The sequence below is a fragment of the Erpetoichthys calabaricus genome, chromosome 16, assembly GCF_900747795.2.
Source record: "Erpetoichthys calabaricus chromosome 16, fErpCal1.3, whole genome shotgun sequence".
In the NCBI taxonomy this organism is placed as follows: domain Eukaryota; kingdom Metazoa; phylum Chordata; class Cladistia; order Polypteriformes; family Polypteridae; genus Erpetoichthys; species Erpetoichthys calabaricus.
In genome coordinates, this window is record NC_041409.2 from 77285525 (window position 1) to 77308066 (window position 22542).

The following is a 22542-nucleotide window of genomic DNA, read 5'->3' on the forward strand; positions in this document are numbered from 1 at the left end:
GAAAGAAAGAAAGAAAGAAAAGCCATAGGTGTGAGAAAATGGTTTCATCCTTCATCAGGACAATGCACCAGCCCGCTCAGTGAAGCAGTTTTTGGCTGAGAATCGCATCGCAGTGCTTGCACATCCTCCCCACTCACCAGGCACGACTCCATGTGACTTTATTTCTTTTCCCTAAAGTCGAGTCTACACTCACGATAACCCGTTTTGAGTCATTTTCTGAGGTGAAAAAGAAGACAAACGACACTTCTAAGACAACTGATGGAAGATAACTTCGAGCAAAGAGCACGGATTTGATCAGTGGAAGATGAAAACGAAGCAGTGTGTAGAAGCAGGAGTGGAGTATATTGAAGGGATTGAAATACATCTTTTCTTCATTAAAATTAAGTTCTAGCATCAGTCTCATTATTTAATGGCCACCCTTTGTATTAACCATTTGCTTTTTTTTTTTTTTTGGAAATGAAAACAAATACAGTTCTGAATTTTCAGTCAGTGACCCGTGATATGTAAAAGTGAAAAAAAATACTTAAGTACATATAAGAGAGTAAAAAGCCTTCAGTGTCGTTTGAAATAAAACCCAACAATTGTTGTCGCCTTATTAAACTTTAGGAACAGGCTTGTGATTAAGAAATGTAGGCAGAACAAAGGTCAGTTTCCACATGAGTCTTCTAGCATAAAGACTGACAACCTCTGAAACACAACAAAAGCACAGCAGTCAATTAAAATAATAAAATAAAATAAATAAATTCAATAAAAATTTATGTGAATTTCCCATTGGGATTAATAAAGTATCTATCTATAAAAAATAAAAATGGCAACTTAGCACAGAAGCAGTTGATTAAAGAAGAGGGTGCTGCTGTGCCACATCATTTCATGGACTTCTTCATTTGTGGTATTCCAGTTCTTTAAAAATAGATTTCCTCATTGAAACTGCACACTGATTGTGTCCATTTTTCTTTTACCCATATATATATATATATATATATATATATATATATATATATATATATATATATATTTTCTGCCACTTCTCTGAGTCCGGGTCGTGGGGGCAGCAGACTGAGCAACGATGCCCAGACATTCCTTTTCCCCGCCACCTCTGCCAGCTTCACTGAGGGGATACTGAGGCCTTTGCAGGCCAGCTGAGAGATAGAATCTCTCCAGTATGTCCAGGGTCTCCCTCAATGTCTCCCTCCCAGGTGGACATGCCAGAGAGACCTCCTCAGGGAGGCATCCTAATCAGATGCCTGAATTACCTCAACTGGCTCCCTTCAACTTGAAGCTGCGGCTGTACTTTGAGCTGCTCCTCTCACGCCATCTCTAAGGCTGGACGCCCTGCAAAGGATACTCATTTCTGTGACTTGTATCCATGAACTAGTTCTTTCAGTTTCAGTCACTACCCAAAGCTTGTGAACATAGGTCTTTTACTCCTGTTCCAAAATGGAGACAGTATGTTGCCTTGTTTGTCTTAAATATATTTTTGAACTAGTTGCATATAAAATGTGGCAATTTTCTACCTACTAAAGGAAAAAAATGAAGTGGCTAAAATGTTCCCAGTTATTCAGTTACAACCACTTATACTGAGCAACATTTTCAGGGTCATTCTGAATTTTGATGGTGTGCCAGGAGAAAATTATTCTTTTTCTTAAATCATTTTAAAGCCAATCCCCATTTCTTATTATTTTGAGATATTCTTACTCCCAATTCATGAAGAGAATCTATGAAAGGACAGAATAAAATATTTCAGAGTAGTTTAAACCCCTCAATCTGTATCCTTTAATGTCAGGCCCTTCTTTAATTTCCATAAGGCCATCGTCATTTTGACTTTAAAAATCTCAAAAGTGGATTTCCTTTATCATGTCTAAAAGTCTTCTTCACACTTACCAATTACTGTAAGGTCATTTTAGAAATGACAGAATTGTGGTCAACTGCATGTGTGTCATTGGAGGGTAAAACAGTTCACAGGATGATAGTCTGGTTGTGGTGCTACTGGAGTGCTACCTGCACTGACACAGGTAAACTCTTCTGGATTCTTTATTATTACTTGAAGGACAAGATTTACATGGCAAAGTATATTTCCTCTTATCAGATAAAAGATAAACATATAGTTTTTTACTTTCTAACTTAAAAAAGGATCTATACTCCGTACAATTAAATAATACAATAGAGTTCAGAAATCAAAAGCCAGTTTTCTTGGAGTCATGAACTGTTTGATAACGTCGTCAGTCACCTGCTTGCGTCTTTCTTGGTGGGCTGCTATTAGGGGCTGTAAAATATCTATGAGGTATTTCTTCAGTTCGCCTGTTAGGAGTGCTCCACTTGAGTAATCCTAGGAGGAAACAAATGAAATAAATCTTTAACTGTGATTAAAAAATTACTTTTATCTCTAGCTGCTTGTAAGTAAGGGAGCAGCTCTAACTCGAATCGGGTGTTATGGGTTTCATAACGTTAAACAAAATTCATTTTGTAATTAAAGGCATATTTAGTTCCCCTCCATTCAAACATTTTAACATTTAGAAACTATCCATGCCTAAGAATGCAGAGTATATATATCGCTAGCTATACATATTGCTAACACAAAACAAATTAGTACCCTTGGTGCATTTCCTTCCTTGAAGATTTACTGAGATCAGTACTGACCTTCCTGATTTGTTCAAGTTTCTCATCATCTTCCAGGAAGAAAGTCAAATACATGAAGGAGACATCAACATCTGTGTTTCCACCAAACTTTCTGTGTTCCTCAATTGTGTCTTTACCGCCCGAGAAAGCATGTTTGTTAATCTGTAGGTACAAGGTCAAGATTGCCAATAATTTATTTCTTTTCCTTCAGAATTAAAGTTTATATGCACTACTCAAATAAACTAAACGAACATTTAATCATCACGGTCTAACACCAAGCTAGTTAATCTTCAGGGTTATCCACCTGTCCAGTTAGGAAGCAGAACTGATTGTAAATGAAAGTGAAAACAGGGGCACTGGAGAGGCAACAGCAAGACAACCCCCAAAAAGGAAATGGTTGTGCAGGTGGTGGCCACAAACAATTGCACTCTCCTTATCTTTCCTGTCTGATTCTTCTCTAGTTTTAATAATAATAATACTTCTTTGCATTTATATAGCGCTTTTCTCACTACTCAAAGCACTCAGCAATTGCAGGTTAATGGCCTTGCTTAAGGGCCCAACAGAGCAGAGTCTTCTATTGGCATTTATGGGATTCGAACCAGCAACCTTCTGATTGCCAGTGCAGATCCCTAGCCTCAGAGCCACCACTCCGTTTTGTGTTTTGCTAGTGTCCTTCTCACTACTGGTAGCATTAGGCGGTACCTGCAGCCCATTCAAGGTTGCACAGGTAGTCCAGCTCCTCCAGGATGGCACATTCATATGTGCTGTCACAAGAAGATTTGCAGGGTTTCCCAGCACAGCCTCAAGAGCATGGAGGAGATACCAGGAGACGAGGAGAGCTGGACAATGCCATAGGACATCAACCCAGCAGCAGGACCTTTGGGAGAGGAGGAACAGGAGGAGCACTGCCAGATCCCTACAAAATGACCTCCAGCTGGCTACTGGTGTGCATGTTTCTAACCAAACTTACTGAGTTCTGTTGAAACCAAGTGAGCTAACGCTAAATATTAAACCCTGGTTAGCCAGAGCTGTTAGTATAACTGTATAACAGGAAAAGATGTTAGTAATTATTAAAAATTGCTTCATGAAAACGTAATAGTCTTTTCTCCAGTTTTGATGTTTTTGTCGTGGAATTCTTTTCAACAATAGTTCTTATATAGCAAAAATCAATTTTTTCAAGTGAAAGGAGTGGGGTGGAATTGACGTTATCCATTGTTGGCTACTAGAAGTAGGTTTACTTTTCAGTGGTCACTTGATGAATTTTGCTAAAAGGTGCTTATTCTGTAGATTATATAACTATGCAGTGGTTAATCATTAATAAAGATAAACAGACCAGCTGCTTCCATATCAATAGCTCAGTGCTAAAAGACATTTGAAACATTTCTAACATCTTGTGGAAGGGATCAAATAGTCAGAGGGCCTTTAATAAAAAAGCCAGAGATAAAATGGCTTTTAATTATATAGTAAAACAAAAAAGGTCAATATTGTTAAGAAACAGATAGATGGCTGTCAGAACTTCATCAGAGCTTTCTCAGCTCACAGCCTGCCTTAGTGAAATTAAAACCTGGATGAAGCAGAACTCTTTAAAATTAAATTGCAATAAAACTGAACTCCTGCAAATTGGGACTAAAATGCAACTTAATAAAATGAGCTCCTTCCCAGTCCATCTTGGCGGTGATCTCATCAGACCTGCCTCTACTGTAAAGAATCTTGGTGTCATTTTTGATTCCTCCTTCTCTTATTCCGCCCACATAAATCACATTAAGAAACTTTCTTACTTTCACCTCCGTAACATATCCCGTGTTCGCTCCTTCCCTAATGCTGAGAAACTTGTCCATGCTTTTATCACATCCCGCATCGATTATTGTAATTCCCTACTGGCAGGTGCCCCTTCTAATCTTATATCACAGCTCCAGCTCATTCAAAACTCAGCTGCAAGAGTCCTTACTCGAACCAGCAGCAGCGAGCACATCACACCCATCCTGCTCCGTCTTCACTGGCTCCCTGTGTCTTACAGAATCGAATATAAAATCCTACTAACAACCTACAAAGCCTTAAACAACCTTGCGCCAAACTACATCAGTGACCTTCTCCATCACTATGTGCCTGCCCGCCCACTAAGGTCCTCTGATTCTGCCAATCTTGTTGTGCCCCACACTAATCTACACTCCATGGGTGACAGGGCCTTCAGCTGTATAGCGCCCAGACTCTGGAATGACCTACCGAAATTAATCAGGTCACCTGACTCCACAAATTCTTTTAAAAAACAACTCAAAACTCATCTGTTCAGGAAGGCTTTTAGCTCTACCTGACTTTATTACCCTTCTCTCAGTTTACTTCTCTGTCAAGATGCTCATGTGACCTGTGTGTGTGTGTGTGTGCTAGACCATCAATTATGTTGTCTGTTTTTTTTTTCCCCAGAATTCACTGTCTTAATCTTCTTTATTTATTTATCTGGTTTGTACAATGCTATATACTGTATACACTGCTGTTCTTTATTATATTCTGTAAGTGCCTTGAGCATGGGAAAGGCGCTATATAAATAAAATGTATTATTATTATCAACAAAGTCAATATACTGTTCAACACAGCATTAGTTGACAAGCATTCTGAGTAAACCAAAGTGTCTCTTAAGTAGCTGCATTTTTCCTATAAATTGGTGCATTATTGAAAACAGCTCTGGGTGAAAAATAAGTGATATTCCCCTTTTTTGATTTAATTGTACTCACCTTGTTCTTGATCTGTTTTGCTGTGTCAGTGAGAAAGATGGAGGAGTTGGGGTCACTGGCACTCATCTTGGTCTGAGCTCCTTGGAGAGCAGGAAAAAATGTTGAGTGAAATAGAGCAGGTTTTGAATGGCCAATTCTCGGGGCCACATCTCGGGTCATTCGGAAGTAGGGGTCCTAAAGTAGCAGTACAACACAGGCAATAATTCGATTAGGTTAGATAAACTTTATTAAACTCAATGGGAAATTCAGATGCATACAGCCACAGAAACATAAAACAACGAGGATACAGACTCACAGGACAGATCATATGGCCAATCAATCAATCGATAAGTAAATAAATAAATAAATAAACTTATTGAGTACATGGGATGGAAGCACTGAATTGCCTGATAGCAGTGAGTATAAAAGACTCCCAGAAGTGCTTCTTAGCACAAGGTGGTGGGATCAGCCTATGGCTACAAGGGATCCAAGAGAGCACCTACTGAAGGGGATTTTTCATAATGACATCCAATTTTGCCACCGTCCTCTTTTTCACAACAGCTACCAACGTGTTCAGGGTTCGCACTGTGATGGGGAAGGCTTTCCTGATATCTTTGTTCAGGCATTGTGCTTCTTTTGAGCTCAGATTGCTCCCCAGGAGACTGTGGTGTAGAACAACACACTTTATTTTTCTTTAATATAAAGCAGCATGCAAACAAACACATGACATGCTGGCCTCAGATCATCAGGTAGGGAGGAGGATGAGTTACACACATACTGACTCTTGTACAAGAATACTGGAGCCCATCCACCAACCAGCAAAACTGGGAAGAGAGTAAGCAAACTCCACGCAATTGTTCTCTAGCATTGTTAGGAAGTAGCATTACCCAGCAAACAGCAAAACTCAATTATGCCTGGCATTTACATTCATGAATCGAAAAACCCAGTTCACAATGGTAACGTATCCAGGTAGTTCCAGTGGTGTTACACTGGACAAATACCCCTGCCATTAAGATTCCCATCCTTTCAAAAGAAAAATGTTTCAATATGACATGCTGGTTTGATGCCAAATGATTCTGTGGGCAGAATAATTTGGATAATGCCTTATACTAGTTAAGGCAGTCTAGAAAGGTCAATGTAAAAGTCACTGAAGCAAAGGTATAGAAACTGAAATAGTATGTAATATTGAATCTGCGTTTATAGTAGAATACTTGGGGACTTTGGAAAAACAATATCTCATGAAAATATTCTAAATAGAGAAACATCAAGTGTGTTTTAAAATCCACTGCAAATGAGAGTCCGGCAGGTGCTTTCAAATCTCCTTTACTGTAATACTTAACAGTAAATTTGAAGAGGAAATAGTGTAGGATTAGCGATGGTCCACAGTTTCTCCTCTTCAACATTTCAGTATTTAACTCACAGGGAGGTACAGTTTACAGATTTATACCTGAAAGCTTGGCTAACTGTAAACAGCTCACTTCCTACTTGCTTTATTCTACATTTTGGGTTGTATTACTTTGACACTTTTTCTTATGTAGTCATACTTGTGATTTGCTTCCAATTCAGTCAAATAGCTCATCAAATGAAGCATAACCACTAGAAAATGCAAAAAAGAAATATGAATTTTCCAGTGTCATACAGGATGCTGGAAGTTTTTGAGCTCTAAAGGTGAGTGAAGACTTTTAACGTGTTGATTCGTAAACTAATGTCATATACTGTATATACCTGCTGTTTTAGGACTTGTGGATGATACACTATTTTACTATTGTGCATATTTATATGTATAAAATAATAAGTTTTAGTTTTGAAAATGCAACATTTGTTTCTACAGCACTTTTCATATTGTACTTCATTAAACACAACCAGTAGGGAATCCATTCCCGGGAATTCGGGAATCCCGCATGTCATTCCCGGGAATGACACAGTGCACGGGCATCTCACATGTGAACGGTTTTAGAACGACCGCCACTTATTTTTAATAAAACTACTGCAATATGTTGACACAAATAAAAGACTAACCTTATCTACAAGCAGTTCATGCCGTCATGTAAGTACATGTATCTTTAGTTGCGGTAGTAAGAGCGTAGAAAGCACAACGTGTCCAGCGTGCGGTCGTACAGACAAGAGCGCACCTTCGTGCATACTAGTACGCCAGCCGCTGAGAAAGCACACTCTGTCTCCACTTAAGGAGGCGGCACAATCATCAGATACTGATACACTTGTTCTAAACAATGCCCGCGCCTGCCGTTGCTCTGAAACACCGCCATTTCAGCTTTTACTGATGCATCCAGTTTCTTGCCATCATTCTGTGATGGCAGGTTTCTTGGCACAGATAATGCAGATGCAACAGACTGACGCATTGCAATTTCAAGTTGCTGTTCAAAGCTGTTGTCTGATGAAGTGCAAGCTGCAACAATGGTGCCACCTTAATTATTTTCAACGATAACTCTGTTATTTCTTGATCGATTTTTATACTTTTACACGCTATATATGCGAGCTTGGCCGTTCCCATTTTCCCGGGAATTACATCAGTTTAATTAATGAAAAATGTCCGGGGAGCCCTGGATTGGGTTCCCTAACAACCAGGCAATTAAATCAACTCGGCAAAAGTATGATTTTGCCAGCCAGCAGGCTTCAGATGATGCACTACGGTTCCAAAGCAGTTTATGTAAAGGTAGCTTGGTGGAACGATTTCAACCTGTACCAGTTTGCTATGAACCAGATTGGAGATGGAATGGTTGGCCAACATTACAAAGGTTCAAAAAACCAAAATAAATATTTAGTAGTAGAACTACATTACTGGCCATCTGTTTACTAAATAAAAATAGATATCTTAATTCATGTATACACAGCAACTTAAAAGCAGCAGACAGATGCAGATACCTGATCAATTGCACAAGGAATAAGACTCTGAATGTCCTTTCGGCCATTGAAGATCTGTGGAAATGAACTGCTGAAGGATGGAGCTGCTTGGATTGCTGGAAAGCTGATTTTTCCTGGAATGCATAATTGTGTAGAAATAATAATTTATGAGTCAAACCAGTTTGATAATTATTTCATAGTGTGCCTTTCTATAGTAGACACATTCGCAAGACACTTTGCAAGTACAGAACTGTATTACAATTGTTTACATGCAAGAATGATTTGCTCTATAACCTTTTAGACAAGACTTTGAATGTTTTGTTTTAGGACAGTTCATTATTAGACTCAAAATATTCTCGATCAAGGGAGTGCTTGTGATGTTCTGCAGAAATTTTTGTTATTAATTTTGGATTTCACTTTTAGACCTCTCTTAAGTGGAAAAACAATGGCTCTTGAAGTTCTATGATCTTAAGTGTGTTAATGATTTTTAGATGTTTTGTTGTCCAAATAATTATTCTGGTAAAAAGAATTTGTGGGAAAACCACAGGATTAAAATTTTACAAAAATTACCAGATTGACGTGCAACAATAGCCATGTGTAAAGTACTGTTTTATAATAAGGAACGTGACTGGCACATTCTGATGAGAATGGAGATCATTGGCCTGACATACTCAGTTTATAAATTCTGATTAGGGCATCACTCTAAATAATTAGGTGGATCTTATACAAATAAACAGTTTGCTTATAACCATCTTGGACTATTGTGCATTGTCTTTTTAGGATATTTATTTACAGTTAAAGTCAGAAGTTTACATGCTGTACATTTTAGGATACGAATCCTAACGGTATGTCAAATTTATAGTTTGTTAGTATAAAATCTGTTGAGGGGTTATAAAGTGAGTTTTAAAGAATTCACCCTAAGTATATGTAAACCTCTGACTTCAACTGTATACACAGTAGTTTAAATCATTAAAGCAAGATGGTCATGACATTCACAGTATATACACAATTTGAAAAAGGGGTGATGCAAGTTGTAATTCTATGCTAATTTGGTATTTTGGGTAAGTGAAATACGAACACAGCAAAAACAGAAAATGTCTGGTTTATGTGACAAGACGCCACTGTGCTTACAGAGATCTGAGCTCTCTTCAGTAGCTCATCTGGTTTATTTAAATGAGCTGTCTCCTGGTAAAGAAAATATTCTTTGAAAAACAAACAAATAGAAGTACATCAAGCTTACCAATACAGTCACTATCTGTGAAACCAAAGATTCCCTTCACTTGATTGAATGTTACATGCTTCTGAATCTTTACCACATTTTTGTAGAATCCAGGGCTTTCTCTGTGAAGTAGAGTAATTATTTTGTGTTTTTTATTAAAAAGCACAGGCATGTTTCTCAGCAGGTCTCCGACAGTGACTATGAAAACTGTAAAAGTTAACAGGGTCCCTTTAGTTCTAATAGATAAAGTTACAAATCTAATGTGGAAATTAAAGAAACCATTTTGACATACCCCATGTACTCCAGGTCCGAAAATATGAATGTTTTGTTCACATCAAACCCACAAGCGATGATATCCTTGCAGTTTTCTATAGCAAATCTGTAGCATTCTTCGATTTTCAAGTCCTTCCACAAATATTTTTCATCATCAGTTAACTGAATGACCAAGGGAACATCAAACACTTCTTGCAACCACCTGGGGGAAACAACATAAGATGTCATGAAAAATTTAATTACTATGTATTTTTTGCGACTCTAAAACTTCCACACAATCTAATACTTATAAACAGGGATGCACCGATACCACTTTTTTGGAAAATGAGTACGAGTACGAGTACTTGCATTTCAGTACTCGTCGATACCGAGTACTTAATAAAAACATGATTTAAATTTACAGGTAACAGCTTTAGTCATATAATTTAACAAAAAAAACAAGAAACTCTCGTCTATCCACTGGGAGGTTAGGCTAATTAGCGACACGGGGCTAACACTGCTTGTCCAAAACGCAGAGGAGGCTTGCAGTAGGCTGTGGATATGTTTTTTCACGGAGTCGTGTAGTTTAGGCAGCTCCGTGTCAGTCATGTAGCGGCGGCTTGGGACATCATATCTGGGCTCCAGAACATGGAGGAGACGCAGGAATCCCACATTTTCTACCTCCGAGAGTGGCTGGTCACTCAGTGCAATGTACTCGATAATTGCCTGTGTTATTTTCACAGCACGTGGATTGTCTCTGGACATTTTCTCTCGTCTTGCAAGAGTTTGCTGCAGCGTGGGTTGTGTTGGTTTAGAAGCGTGGGTAAACTCTTTGTACTCGTTGTCGTGTTGGGATTTTAGGTGCTTGATTAAATTACTTGTGTTAAATGCGCTACCTTTTGAGCCTCCTCTGGACAATTTCGCTGAGCACAATTTGCAGTCCACCTTTGTTTTGTCGTCTTCATTCACTTTGAAATAGTTCCACACGGCTGACATGTCTCGCCTCGCCTTCTCCCCGCTCTGAGCTGCAGCCGGGGCCTGGGGGCGGGCACTCGGCGCCTGTGATTAACCCCTTACACACCGCTCAAACATAGACATTTCTCAGACCGTGGTATCGGTCCCCGGTATCGGGGGACTTTTAACGAGTACGAGTACTTTAGAAAATGTGGTATCGAGGCCGATACCAGATACCCGTTTCGGTATCGGTGCATCCCTACTTATAAAGCAGATGACTTGTATTGTTGCATGCTAGCACTACCATCTTTTTGTTCTATGACAAATTACAGTGATAATTCATCTAAGAAAGTCTCATTTATAACATGTTGTGTGCCACCTTTCAACACATGAAAATAAGATATTTAAATTCTGGTCAATGAATGAGAAGTGCTGCATTTACCCACACCCTTACAATTCTACCTATTTTTATCCGTTGGATATGAAATTTTAATCTTAGTTTACATGACTGGAGTGATCATTTTTATTAGTAAAACAGAGAAAAGCCAAGCAAAATGACACCTTTTATTGGCTAACTAGAAAGATTACAATATGCAAGCTTTCGAGGCAACTCAGGCCCCTTCTTCAGGCAAGATGCCTGAAGAAGGGGCCTGAGTTGCCTCGAAAGCTTGCATATTGTAATCTTTCTAGTTAGCCAATAAAAGGTGTCATTTTGCTTGGCTTTTCTCTACATTCATAATGGCTAACACGGTACAACACCCTAGTACTACAGATATATTAGTAAAACAGTAATTCTTAAAACCACACACACTTAATGAACTCTGACTTGGCCAACTTCAAAGGGTTGCCCACATAATGAAGCTTAGCCAAGTGTAAAGATATCAACTTACTTTGTGAAAATGAATGGAATAAGGTGACCCACGTGCATCGATTCTGAAGAGGGTCCTCGGCCAGTGTACAAGTAAAAAGACTTCTTGTTTTCATAGGCATCCAGAATCTGGTGCATATCTCTAGGAGACAACAAGTTTGTTGCACATCACTTACAGGATCACTTCTCAAAAGGACTAGCAAGACTTATTTATGGGGGGTAATGTGACAATATGTTTTAAAAGCAGCAAACCCTATAAGGAAAACTAATCATGTTTATCAATATATTCCTTCAAAGCTTATTTATTTGTCAGTTTTAAAGGATAACAATAGAGTACAAAACAAGCTCACAAACACAAAACTGTCCAAGCAAATTCATTACAGAGTGAGGCATTACTGACATATAAAAAGCAGAAAACGGAAGTTCGTTTATGAAGATAGATACTGTATGTGTTCATGAGGACATATTGATGACAGCAGATTATTTTGTTTTGTCACATGAATACAAATGCGGTATGGGGGCTCTGTGGTCATTGCTGATGCTCTCAGAGCCAATGTTAGGGTCCTATTCCTGCACCTACTTGCCATCGGTGTGGAGTCTTCACTTTCTGTCTGTACTGGAGTGAGATTTTCTTAAGAAGCTCAGTTCTCCTACAAGAACTCAAAGACACACACGTGTCTTTGGTCGACTGTCAATTTAAATTGGTTCTATGTACAGTGCATCCGGAAAGTATTCATAGCACATCACTTTTTCCACATTTTGTGATGTTACAGCCTTATTCCAAAATGGATTAAATTCATTTTTTCCTCAGAATTCTACACACAACACCCCATAATGACAACGTGAAAAAAGTTTACTTGAGGTTTTTGCAAATTTATTAAAAATAAAAAAATTGAGAAAGCACATGTACATAAGTATTCACAGCCTTTGCAATGAAGCTCAAAATTGAACTCAGGTGCATCCTGTTTCCCCTGATCATCCTTGAGATGTTTCTGCAGCTTCATTGGAGTCCACCTGTGGTAAATTCAGTTGATTGGACATGATTTGGAAAGGCACACACCTGTCTATATAAGGTCCCACAGTTGACAGTTCATGTCAGAGCACAAACCAAGCATGAAGTCAAAGGAATTGTCTGTAGACCTCCGAGACAGGATTGTCTTGAGGCACAAATCTGGGGAAGGTTACAGAAAAATTTCTGCTGCTTTGAAGGTCCCAATGAGCACAGTGGCCTCCATCATCCGTAAGTGGAAGAAGTTCGAAACCACCAGGACTCTTCCTAGAGCTGGCCAGCCATCTAAACTGAGCGATCGGGGGAGAAGGGCCTTAGTCAGGGAGGTGACCAAGAACCCGATGGTCACTCTGTCAGAGCTCCAGAGGTCCTCTGTGGAGAGGGGAGAACCTTCCAGAAGGACAACAATCTCTGCAGCAATCCACCTTCAGGCCTGTATGGTAGAGTGGCCAGACGGAAGCCATTCCTTAGTAAAAGGCACATGGCAGCCCGCCTGGAGTTTGCCAAAAGGCACCTGAAGGACTCTCAGACCATGAGAAAGAAAATTCTCTGGTCTGATGAGACAAAGATTGAACTCTTTGGTGTGAATGCCAGGTGTCACGTTTGGAGGAAACCAGGCACCGCTCATCACCAGGCCAATACCATCCCTACAGTGAAGCATGGTGGTGGCAGCATCATGCTGTGGGGGTGTTTTTCAGCGGCAGGGACTGGGAGACTAGTCAGGATAAAGGGAAAGATGACTGCAGCAATGTACAGAGACATCCTGGATGAAAACCTGCTCCAGAGCGCTCTTGGCCTCAGACTGGGGCGACGGTTCATCTTTCAGCAGGTCAACGACCCTAAGCACACAGCCAAGATATCAAAGGAGTGGCTTCAGGACAACTCTGTGAATGTCCTTGAGTGGCCCAGCCAGAGCCCAGACTTGAATCCGATTGAACATCTCTGGAGAGATCTTAAAATGGCTGTGCACAGACGCTTCCCATCCAACCTGATGGAGCTTGAGAGGTGCTGCAAAGAGGAATGGGCGAAACTGGCCAAGGATAGGTGTGCCAAGCTTGTGGCATCATATTCAAAAAGACTTGAGGCTGTAATTGCTGCCAAAAGTGCATTGACAAAGTATTGAGCAAAGGCTGTGAATACTTATGTACATGGGATTTCTCAGTTTTTTTATTTTTAATAAATTTGCAAAAACCTCAAGTAAACTTTTTTCACGTTGTCATTATGGGGTGTTGTGTGTAGAATTCCGAGGAAAAAAATGAATTTAATCCATTTTGGAATAAGGCTGTAACATAACAAAATGTGGAAAAAGTGATGCGCTGTGAATACTTTCTGGATGCACTGTATATATATATATATATATATATATATATATATATACATACACACACACACACACATACACATATATATACATATACTTATTTTAGGGGGCTCTACCCCTGCTCGCTTCGTTTGCCCACCCCCTGGTTTGGCTATCCAGATATACAATTTAAAGAGATTGTTATTTTCATGGGAATTGTTACCTACTCTATCAATTCTATGTTGCATCGCTTCTCCATGATCATCATAAATATAAACCTGACCGAATTGCGGTTTCTTCTAAATTAAACTTGTCGTAGCTTTAATTGTTGCGGAACCACTGATTCTCATGGCATATGGTATATTATTGTGTAAATCTACATATTGAGCATTGAATGACGCGATCGCGAAAAGTTTATTGTAGACTCTGATATTTTGCCTGAGTGTTTGTGGATTTCACTTTCACCAAACAACAAATCTTTTAATTCTCGCACATAGGCCTCTTCACTGGGAAGCAACACTACTTTTCCCTGATGGCAACACAAATTAGACGATCTACAAGTCTCTGACTTAAACTTTAAAGCCTTACAATATCTACATACTTCTGACATATCACCTATTTCCATATATTCAATCTCTTTTTGCTGTTCTGTTATTTCACAGATTAATAATTTGTTTGCTTGTGCTAATGCGATCTTTACTTTCTTTTTTTTTTTGATACTTTCGAATTTTACTACTTTCATATTCTTTAACTTGCTCTGCATGTGTATCGCGCCAACATTTTTTTTGAGCCTTTCGAATTCCACTGCTTTCATAATCTCTAACCTGCTCTGCATGTGTATCGCGCCAACATTTTTGAACGTCTTTATGAAGTCTTTTATTTCTGACCCCAATTGGACCTACAAGGTTTTCAATTCCACTTGGTCTGGGCAGTTTTACTTAGTTGTTGACGTGCCACCTAGAACATATAAAATTTTTAAGAGCTGGGACCACATGAAGTGTGTCTGCCAAAAGCATTCCAACAACTGAGAGGTTAGATGTCCGTGATCTTGTTTTACATTGTTTGTAAGTAGGCCGTGAAGTGCAAAAGTCACCGTCTCACGGGTCTTACTTCCAAAGGTTGTAAAGTGTAGTCTCGCGGGACATCAAAGTATCTTTCTGAGAAGATCATGTCTTGACCCAAGATTTTTTATTAAAATATATATGTGTGTGTGTGTGTGTGTGTGTGTGTGTGTGTGCATGTCTTATATCACAAATGATGTTATTTGTTTAGGCTTTTCTTTTAGTATTGAATTTAGTATTTTACTCTTGCTTATTGTCTTTTATTCTGTATTTACCTGTTTAGTGTTCTATGCAGAAATATTTGTACCCAATGTTACATATACCCTGCTGTTTAAATAAGTGCCTTGAGCATGGGAAAGGCGCTATATAAATAAAATGTACTTACTTTTATTATTATTCATTTTAATTGGCTGCAAGCCATATGTATCATATACGTCTTGTTTTGACATACAGTAGTAGAACATTAGAACAATCTTGATGAGAACAGGCGAACATGTCCCGATGTACTGTACTTATGACCCAAATGACATTCCAGACATAACAGACTAACTAGTTAAAAAGATAATAAGGCCTAGTCGTTCACTGAGTGTATCCTTTCAAGATTCAGTTACTTCAGGTAAAGCATGATTTCAACAATAAGACACCATTAAAATCTTAAATAAGGCTGAAGAACTTACCGATGAGAGAAAAAGATTCCTCGTCTGAGAAAGTGGTGCGGTCTCTGTCCAGTGACTCGTTCTATCCGATCTATTAATTCCTGATCAATTTTACTACTTCCAAACCGTACTAAAAAAAAAAATATATATATAGCATAATCCCTTAAAAATTCTGTCTTTACAGACACTAAGAGTTGCAGTGCTGTTACCTAATCTCATATGCTGGTGTAATCTACAGTATATTACATGCCTTCAAGTTATAAAGGCAAAGCTGAACTAAAGTAAAAGAAATACTTTTTCCATTTGTATATTGCTTTGCATTTTGCCTTTTTTTACATTTACATTTATGTGCTTGGCAGATACTTTTATCCAAAGGGACTTACAAAGAAGGTCAACATAACTGAATAAACATCTGTCTGGGGACTGTTTGGGAAACAATTGTTACAAAACAAAGTTGCAAAATTAATCACCTCAAGTGAAGAGCTCAGAACAAAACACAAACTTGTTATAAGTGTCAATTCCTACATTAGAAAACCAAACAGCTAATAAAAGTTAGACAGAAATTCGCCAAACAAAAGAGTCTTCAAAACACTTCTTAAACATATTGAGGGAGTCATCATTTGGGATGGCAGTGGGCAGCTTGTTCCACCAGCTAGATGCTACACATGAAGAGTCTGGACTGAGATTTTTATATATATAGGCATACAATGTACTCGAGGACAGGTTGTAAGAAACTATCACTATCAACGTTCCCTCTAAGGACTTGGGTGTTGTGAGCCAAATTTTTTTTTTGTGAGCCAAAATTTTATCAATTTCAAAACTTGTGAGCCACTTTCTCCTTACCGGCTTCGATTTGTTATTTTACCAACATCGGTTGATTGCGCTTTTTATCAACGCTTCTGTAGGCCTTCGTTTTAGTGGCGATGAAGTATGTCATTTACAAAGTATGTTATTTAGAATTACAAAGTAAAATTACTTGAAAATTCAAAAGTTAAGCATTATAAATATTATGAGAGTTTCAATTTCCCTCATTAATGGTAACTGTTTCCAAGCATCATCAATTCCTAGGTCTTCTCGGTGAGCTACACAGTGCTGCTCTAGCAAGTGAGGAATTGATTGTCTTAATATAGCAGCAACACCATTATGCTTTCCAAGCATCACAGATGCACCATCAGATGTAAACATGACCATGCGATTTATGTCCAAGTTATTCTCATTATAAAATCTCCTTATTGCCTCAACTATTGCTGTACTGTTACAAGCAGTCAATTTGGTAATTCCAGCAAAAACAGTTTTATGAATTTTATCAGTAGTTTTTCTAAATTTGATGTACATAATCAGCATTTTTGAAACAGAAATATCTGTACTTTCATCCACCATAAGTGTGTGGAAATCAGATTCTCTAATTTCATTTAAAACTTCTGTTTTTACAACATTGTTAATGCATTCAATGAATTCAAAAGCATAATTTTTGCTTCTCCAACATTCAGGAATTTCTGTGTATTTTGCCACATGGTCATGAATTTCTTGCACAGACAGCATGGATGCATTCAACTTAACTGCAAGTAAAACATTGTCAATCAACACCTTTACCGCTTCGGGATTCGATCTGTCACGTTCATTCAATTCTTGTCTAACAATCCTATCTTCAGGCGTTTCTTTTAAAAAATTTTGTATGAATCCACGATTCTGATTTCGAAGTTTCGTGACAGCATCCAGATGAATTTTGTGACTTACGTGACGCTTCAAGTAATCAATTTTCCATTCACCCCATTTCTTTCCTGAACTCCATTCTCCATCAACTCCTGCTTTAAGACAAAACGTACAAACAACGTCTTCCGTTTCACGATATTTAAAAATTTCTCCGAGTTTCACATTCTTATGTCCGGACCCATTTGGCAGGATGGTTTCAACCGAATAATCTGTTAACCATTCCTTCTTGAAGTTATTGCGGCTTCTCTTTGTCGCATTACATAGCAGTTCATCTTGAGCTTTGCGCTTCGACATTTTCATAAATAATGAAAAGAAATTGTAAAGTTCAAATTTTTATTTTTTACTGCGAATTTGCGAAAACAGTAATTTAACGAACGTTATGAATGCGAACTGGACCGGACCGGAACTTCCGACCTTTCAGTAGACAACATCATGGACTTTAATTGAAATATAGACCAGCTGAATGGTGGGAAAGTGCACCAATCACGCGGTCACCGGTCACATGCCATATTACACCAGCCAAGGCCCAACTTCGCCCAAGGCCAAAGTTTACTTCGTTATTATGCCGATTGAATCATGTAGCCCGAGACTCCCGAGTCACGCAGGCAACAGGATTCCCGCCAGGCCGCAGTCCGCCGGCACGTGATTTTACGAAAATTAACAAATCGGCCGCCACGTGCGCTAGGATTAAAAGTTGTGCGCCAAGGTTAAACAGTTGGTGCGCCAGCGCACGCTAGCGCAGCTTAGAGGGAACGTTGATCACTATATAGTATACATAAAGCTTGACACGTAAAAGATTATATTTCTTTGTAATGTTTACATTTTTTTTGCATTTGAAACCCTAGCTGTGAAGTGCTTGACTTTAAACTTTAACCATGCTGATGGTACCAGTGTGCTGTGCACAGTTTCACTTACCTATGAGTTTGTCATAGTCTATGCCTTTTGCGTTTGACGTTGCCACCGTCCAGGGATCCACAACATCGTCATCTTCTGTGGTTGCTGTAGGTCCATTTCCACTTGTTGATGTAACTTCACTAGGTGGACTACCAGACTTGTAATCTTGACCTGTGACTTTTTTGTATGTTTCTTTCAGTTGCAATAAGAGTTTCACTGCCTCGTCTATTTCATTCTACGATCATAAAACAGAACCATGAACCAGAATATGAATAAACTATACAAATGCCAGTAAACATGGAAAGTCTCTAAAAGTTGAATATTGTAATTGGATTTAAAGTATAAAAAAGATGACCAAGTATTTTGAGAGGAACGCAGCATTATTGTGTTATAGAATGCTAACTGGGCAACTGGGCAAAGTCTGAAAGAGTTTGACTTATCATTTCTAAATGACTTTGAATTGCTGCATGTCAGCCTTATTTTTTTCTCTCCTCGGTTTAATTGCTGGTTTTACTTTTACATACAGTGCTGAGAAAAAATATTTTCCTCACATCATTATTCGCCTTTTACAGTGAAGGTATCAGATCTTCAACCAAGACATAATATAATATTAAAAGGATCCTGTGCAAACAAATAACAGGAAAGATTCATGATAACCATTCAATTACTCACAGTGCTGATGAGAACATCTGGCCCATTACTCCATGCAGAACTACCACAATTCATTGAAGTGGGTTCATTTCCACAACAACTCACGTGGCCTGCACTCTGGGCCATTCCAAAACCAGCTGTACTGCGCCTTTAACTCGAAGACGTTTGGTCTCATGATATCCAAAGGCACAGCTGAATTCATAAGTTCATTTAGTGCTGGCAAGTCATCAAGTCCTAAAGCAGCAAAGCACTGTGAAACAACCACGTTCAAGTTTGATCTTTAGAATAATATTCTTAGCTTTTCACTGAATGTAATGGGGTCCTTGCGGGCCAATAGGTTCCATTTATTTTTGGCTCATTAGTTCATGGAACACTGTTCTAGAATTCTACAGGATCATCCAGGTACAGTACATTTTAGCAAACGTAGGGCAAATACTTTTGTTCTAAACTAACATCATTTTGGACCAAGATTTTTAAATGCCTTTCAGACAGCCTTGGTGTCACAATCCCTCCTAATCCACTAACAGCTGTGTTTGGTGTACTTCCAGATGGGCTTAAAGTGGAGAAGGACAAACAAACTGTAATTGCCTTTACTACACTATTGGCACATAGACTTATCTTTAGACTTATCTTGCTCAACTGGAAGAATCCTAACTCTCTCCTCTTAAGTCAATGGGTAACTGATGTTATATATTATCTGAAATTGGAAAAAATAAAATTCTCACTTACAGGATCTGTGCAGAAATTTTTCCAAACCTGGCAGGATCTAATCAATAACATTTTAGAATAAGCTTTTAAAGCACTGAGGAAGCAGATTCTCTCCCTTTTTTGTCTTCTCCATTTATCTATATTCACTTATTACTCTATCTATTTGCTTATTTTTACTAGGTTTAAATTTTATTCTGCTGGCCATGCTCTCTTTCTCAGGGTTGGGGGTTGATTTGTTTTCAATCCTATTCTTGCAAAATTGATGTATTTGTATGGAATGTTGTGTGATTTCAATAAAATCAATTAAAAAAAATACTTTTGTTCTTAGTAGAATGTTTTTTTTTTCTTTTTCTGCACTGTCATGGAATTCATTTTTCCAACTGTTTGTCTAATGATAAAATACTGAGCAATGACTTTTAACCAAAGCAAGAAAATCCTATAAATGGAAGTCGGCAAGGCCAGCCTGCAGCAGCCCTGGTTGTTAATGAGACTATTCAAACAGCTATTCAGATAATAACTTTAAATGGTTTGAGTCAACAGTTGGGCAGCAGAGCATCCAAATTTCACACTGGAAAAATATGAATGTTTTGCTTTGGGATTTATTTGGGTGGGTTGACCTCTCTTGCTGTGATTGGCTGCTACATCCAAGTGCTACCTCCAACTCTCTGAGAGTGCTCCTGTTTCTGCACTTTTAAATCACAACTGAAAACTTTCCTCTTCTACGAACTTTTGTCATCCGTGTAATTTTTTTTTTTACTCTGTATGTAAAGCGACCTTGGGTTTGTGAATGGCGCTCAATTAATGTAACCTATTATTATTATTATTATTAAGTTCATGTGGACAAAACATCTCTGCCAAGGGTTTGGTGGAGCTCCAGAAACAACTTTTGTAAATCTTTTCACCCAGATAGACTGAAACAATTTTTTTCTGAGCTCTTCCCTGAATCTTTTTTGATTGTAACATGATGTTCCTTTAGAAGCGAAGAGATAAACTAATCTCTAATGTTAAGAACAGAATTTAGTCTGAAATATACTGAGCAGGACTAGTCAACAGCAAGGCTGATTGTTAACATAACTATTGAAACAATAACTACAACGGGTTTGAGTTCACAGTTGGCCAGCAAGGCATACAGTAGACTCCCGCGAAGTTGCGGTTCAGAGTTCGCGGCCTCAGTCATTTGTGGATTTTTCCTTAGAACCTACAGTATCTAATAATTAGTGGAAACCGCAAATATCCTCCGCAATTTGTATGGCTTTTTTCGTGGCCATACTGTACTGTAGAGAGAACAGGAAGCAACTAGAGGAAGACGAGGCTTGGGATGGTGGAAGTAGCCAATAGAATTTGAAACTGCAACTCCCAGCAGTCCCTGCAGTGGCTCTGATTGGTCTTCTGCTGAGGGTGCTGGGGTTGTTGAGGTCAAAGGATGTCAACACGGCTTTGAAAAAGGGGGCCGGTGACCAAAAGCAAAAAAAAAAAGTTTTTGTAATTTGTGTTTCAAGTTCCTGTCTGTCTGCCTTCTGTTGGGTTACCTGTACTTATTCGTTTTGTCCTGGATTGTTTCGTGGTTGGCGCCTGGATTGTCTGCCATCTGCCTATGTACATGAGGACTGTAAGTAGATTCATGGCCACCCTGCAAAGAAAGGAACGCTCCTGAACCCGTCCACCCGTCTTCACCATTTCAGGAACTAGCGGTAGGACTATCTTTACATTCCCATTCAACGTGCGGATCTCTGGACTATCTATTTTCATCATTACATTTCATCCGTTGCCGTTTTTCATGATTTACTGTGTGTTTGGTTTGTGCTTTGTTATATTTAATGTATAAATCGCCGTAAGGGGAACGGGGTGGTATCGTTGTTTTCATTTATTTCATTTGTTTTCATTACATTCTTTACTTGCTGTTTGATTACCGGTTTGCTTTGTTTTTGTCTCTGTGAGTGCGTGCGGGTCGGGTCAAGGCTGGGTGCATCCCTGGAATCTCCACCATAAAAATAAATAAATCACCATCTTCTCAATGGTGTGAATCTTAGCGGCACCGGACTGCTACAGCGTTATTCATTTCTCCTTGCCGTTGATTGACTGTGATGCATCTCCAGCCGAGTGACTTGCGGGTAAATGCAGACAGAGGCCATTTATCTGTTCTCATCCTCTTAGATTTGAGTGCCGCATTTGACACTATTGATCATAATATTCTTAAGAATCGCCTTAGTCAATGGGTGGGCCTCTCTGGCAGTGTCTTAAACTGGTTTGAATCCTACCTGGCAGGGAGAAAATTCTTTGTTAGTTGTGGTAATTATAACTCAAAGACACATGATATTCTATATGGTGTTCCACAAGGCTCTATCCTGGGTCCGCTGCTCTTCTCAATCTACATGCTTCCATTAGGTCAGATTATCTCGGGACATAACGTGAGCTACCACAGCTATGCTGATGACACACAGCTGTATTTATCAATAGCACCTGATGACCCCAAATCTCTTGATTCGCTAACACAATGTCTAACCTGTATCTCAGAATGGATGAATAGTAACTTTCTCAAATTAAATAAAGAAAAAACCGAAATCTTAGTGATTGGCAATAATGGATACAATGAGGCTATTAGAAATAAACTGGATGCATTAGGATTAAAAGTCAAATCGGAGGTAAAAAGCTTAGGGGTAACCGTTGATTGTAATCTGAATTTTAAATCGCATATTAATAAAATCACTAGGACAGCATTTTTTCACCTAAGGAACATAGCAAAAGTTAGACCTCTTATATCATCGAAAGATGCAGAGAAATTAGTTCATTCGTTTGTCTTTAGTCGGCTAGATTACTGTAATGCACTCCTCTCAGGACTACCCAAAAAAGACATCAATCGTTTGCAGTTAGTGCAGAATGCAGCTGCTAGAATCCTTACCAGGAAAAGAAAATCCGAACACATTTCTCCAGTTTTGATGTCACTACACTGGTTACCTGTGTCATTCAGAATTGACTTTAAAATTCTGCTTATGGTTTATAAAGCTTTAAATAATCTCGCCCCGTCTTATATATCGGAATGTCTGACACCTTATATTCCAAATCGCAACCTC

At 38.7% G+C, this 22542-nt stretch overlaps 1 protein-coding gene across 1 annotated transcript in view; it reads right to left on the bottom strand.

Annotated features, from left to right (window-relative positions):
- Window positions 1-1972: 1972 nt before the first annotated feature.
- Window positions 1973-22542, bottom strand: part of LOC114666415 (tryptophan--tRNA ligase, cytoplasmic-like) — a 31488-nt gene continuing 10918 nt past the window's right edge. The window contains exons 3-11 of the mRNA XM_028821269.2: window positions 18134-18347; window positions 15527-15635; window positions 11502-11621; window positions 9698-9880; window positions 9427-9527; window positions 8208-8320; window positions 5346-5519; window positions 2638-2778; window positions 1973-2326 (exon numbers count right to left, since the gene is read on the bottom strand). Coding sequence (XP_028677102.1) covers window positions 2168-2326; window positions 2638-2778; window positions 5346-5519; window positions 8208-8320; window positions 9427-9527; window positions 9698-9880; window positions 11502-11621; window positions 15527-15635; window positions 18134-18347 — 1314 coding nt within the window. The 3' untranslated portion in view covers window positions 1973-2167. The remainder of the gene's footprint in view (window positions 2327-2637; window positions 2779-5345; window positions 5520-8207; window positions 8321-9426; window positions 9528-9697; window positions 9881-11501; window positions 11622-15526; window positions 15636-18133; window positions 18348-22542) is intronic.